Here is a 3319-nt window from a genome sequence, read left to right on the forward strand (position 1 = left end):
CCCTGTGCATGGTGAGTGTGTGGGTGCAGGGCAATGTCCCCTGTGCTCCTGGAGGGATCTCCTGAAGCCAGCACACCCCAGAGCCAGGGGGATGTGTCAGGAGGACTCTCCCAGTTTCTCTGTGGCACAGGAGGAGCAGGAGCAGGAGGAGGAGGATGTGCTGCAGAGCGGGGCTGCCCTGGGCACCGTCAGAGGGACAGGGCAGGACGGCTCCTGCTGCCAGGGACGGCTGCAGGGGCTGAAGCTGGGGCTGCAGCCAGGGCTGCCCAGGGCTGTCCTGCACAGCAGCTCCTGCAGCCCTCAGGGCTCTTGGCCAGCCCAGGGCATGTGCCACCTGCCAGGGGCAGCTCTCAGCCTGCCTGGCAGCTCCCCATGGACGCTGCAGGGGAGAAGTTCCAGGTGCAAGGAGCCACCCCCATCAGGGCAGATTCCTCCTACTCTGGAGATGGTGCTGCATGGCCAGGGCTGCTCTCAGCTTTCTCCTAAAGGGAAGGGAAAGGGGCTGTCAGCTTTGGCTGTGTCCCTGTGTTCCGCACAGGTAGAGAAGTAGTTTTAAGGGAATTCCTAAAATAACTCCATAGGATTGACTCAAAGAGCTTGTCAATGTCTTGTTTCAACAATCCACCATGGCCAGAGTGAAGGAATGTCCAACAGCAGCTCCATCAGGCACTTCCTCCTGCTGGCATTGGCAGACACGCGGCAGCTGCAGCTCCTGCACTTCTGCCTCTTGCTGGGCATCTCCCTGGCTGCCCTCCTGGGCAACGGCCTCATCATCAGCGCCGTAGCCTGCGGCCACCACCTGCACACGCCCATGTTCTTCTTCCTGCTCAACCTGGCCCTCAGCGACCTGGGCTCCATCTGCACCACTGTCCCCAAAGCCATGCACAATTCCCTCTGGGACACCAGCACCATCTCCTACTCAGCATGTGCTGCACAGGTGTTTCTGTTTGTCTTCTTCTTTGGAACAGAGCATTCCCTCCTGACCATCATGTGCTACGACCGCTACGTGTCCATCTGCAAACCCCTGCACTATGGGACCCTCCTGGGCAGCAGAGCTTGTGCCCACATGGCAGCAGCTGCCTGGGCCAGTGCCTTTCTCAATGCTCTGCTGCACACAGCCAATGCATTTTCCCTGCCCCTGTGCCATGGCAATGCCCTGGGCCAGTTCTTCTGTGAAATCCCACACATCCTCAAGCTCTCCTGCTCACACTCCAAACTCAGAGAACTTGCACTTCTTAGTATTATTGCCTGTTTAGCTTCTGGATGTTTTGTGTTCATGGTTTTCTCCTATGTGCAGATCTTCAGGGCTGTGCTGAGGATCCCCTCTGAGCAGGGACGGCACAAAGCCTTTTCCACCTGCCTCCCTCACCTGGCCGTGGTCTCCCTGTTTCTCAGCACTGCCATTTTTGCCAACCTGAAGCCCCCCTCCATCTCCTCCCCATCCCTGGATCTGGCCCTGTCAGTTCTGTACTCAGTGGTGCCTCCAGCCCTGAACCCCCTCATCTACAGCCTGAGGAACCAGGAGCTCAAGGCTGCAGTGTGGACACTGATCACTGGATGCTTTCAGGAACAATAAACTTCTGGGAAATTTATGCAAGTCATTTGTAAAAAAAAAAAAAATCCTCGATAGTACTTGTTCATTTTATTTTGGAACTTCATTTTATTGTCTTCGTTTTTAATATTGTCCACAAAGCAAGGTCCTTTTTTCTACCATTTCTTATTTTGTTTCTCTCCACCTTTACCGTGACCCACTGACTGTGTCAATGAAGAGTTTTGCTCTCAGTGGCTTTAAATGAGCTAAAGGATCTCCCAGCAAAGTTTTCACCAGGGATGCCCCTTCTGTTCCCTCTCTGGAGCTGCAGCAGCAGTGTCTGTGTGCAGAGCTGGGGCAGATCAGTGCTGGCCCAGCAGCTGTGCCCAGCAGCAGCAGCAGCACTTGGTGTTGCCAGTGCTGCTGCCGTGGCCCTGCCCCACTGCCCTGGTGGCCCTGGTGTTGCTGCAGGGCCTGAGTGCTCTCGGGGCCGGGCACAGCCCTGGGGGTGGCAGTGCCGGGGCTGCAGCAGGGACAGGCCATGGGCACTGCTGGGGCAGCGCTGACGCCTCAGCCCAGGGCCTGGGGGCTCCAGGCTTCTTGCCCAGGCTCTCTCAAGAACACGCCCAGGCCAATGCTCAGCACAGAAAAGCCCCGTGAACAGCCCCAGGCTGGCCGTGGGCAGGCTGGGGGCAAACAGCATGGCTGGGGCTCTGCAAGGGCCCTGGGGCAGATGGGAAGGAGCAGCAGAGCAGGGGCTGATCCATCCCCAGTGCGCTGCACAGCCCAGGGCAGCGTCCCAGAGCGTCCTCATGCAGCTGCCAACAACATCCCCCCTCTGCAGCCCTGGCCTCTCCCCCAGCTCACACAGGTGCCCCATCCTTGCAGGCACAGACACGGCAGCACTGCCTCAGCAGCCCCTGTTTGCATTGCACACAGCAGGGGGAGCACCCCCATGCTGTTGCTGTGGGGACATGAACCTGAGCGAGCACAAATGCCATCAGCCCCTGGGGCCAGCAAGGGCTGGGGGACACCAGGGAAACCACTCAGCTTTGTCCTGGCCTCTGCACTCAGCCAGAAAGTTTGTTCCCATCAGCTGGGAGTTTCCTGTGCCTCTGCAGACGCTGTTGCTCAGAGCCAGGGCTGCCTGGTAGCCACCCCCAAACTGCCCCAAGCATTTCCTTGGCTTCACCTTTGCTTTCTTTCCTCTTTCCTGATCCAGATTTCTTCCTATTGCCCATCACTGTCCCCTCCCCTGCAAACAACCCATCCCTGTTTGCCCTTTCCTCTCTGGCCCCACTCCCCATTGCAGTTCCTGACCTGGCCCCATGGGAATGTCCCTTGGGCAGCAGGATCATCCTACAAGTGCTGCAGGAATTGTCTGCAGGCTCCTGCAGTGCCTGCTGCTGCTCCCTTGCCAGAGGCACCCCAGGCCAGGGCTGCCATCTGGGCTGCTGTGTCTGGCTCTGGGGCTCCCTGTTCTGGGCAGTGAGGAGGGGCTGCAGAGGCTCTGCAGGACTGACAGGATGGGCTTTGGGGCTGCCAGGAGAAGCTGAGGGACCTGGTCTGCTGGAGCTTCTGAAGAGGAGGCCCAGGGCTCCTCCTGCAACTGCTCCAAGGGTGGTTCCAGAGAATCACAGAATAAGCAAGGTTGGAAAAGACCTTGGAGATCATCAAGTCCAACCTGAGCCCTGACACTGCCTTGTCTCCCTGAGCCTCCTCTTTTCCAGGATAAACAACCCCAGCTCCCTCAGCTGCTCCTCACAGGACTTGTGTTCCAGACCCCTC

General features: G+C 58.3%; 1 protein-coding gene across 1 annotated transcript; it reads left to right on the forward strand.

Moving 5' to 3' along the window:
* Nucleotides 1–643: 643 nt before the first annotated feature.
* On the forward strand, nucleotides 644–1576 carry LOC136570518 (olfactory receptor 14J1-like). Its single transcript, XM_066570980.1, has one exon. It carries the CDS (start codon nucleotides 644–646, stop codon nucleotides 1574–1576), a length of 933 nt encoding a protein of 310 aa, XP_066427077.1.
* The last annotated feature ends 1743 nt before the right edge of the window (nucleotides 1577–3319 follow it).

Source organism: Molothrus aeneus, unplaced genomic scaffold, assembly GCF_037042795.1.
Source record: "Molothrus aeneus isolate 106 unplaced genomic scaffold, BPBGC_Maene_1.0 scaffold_34, whole genome shotgun sequence".
NCBI lineage: Eukaryota > Metazoa > Chordata > Aves > Passeriformes > Icteridae > Molothrus > Molothrus aeneus.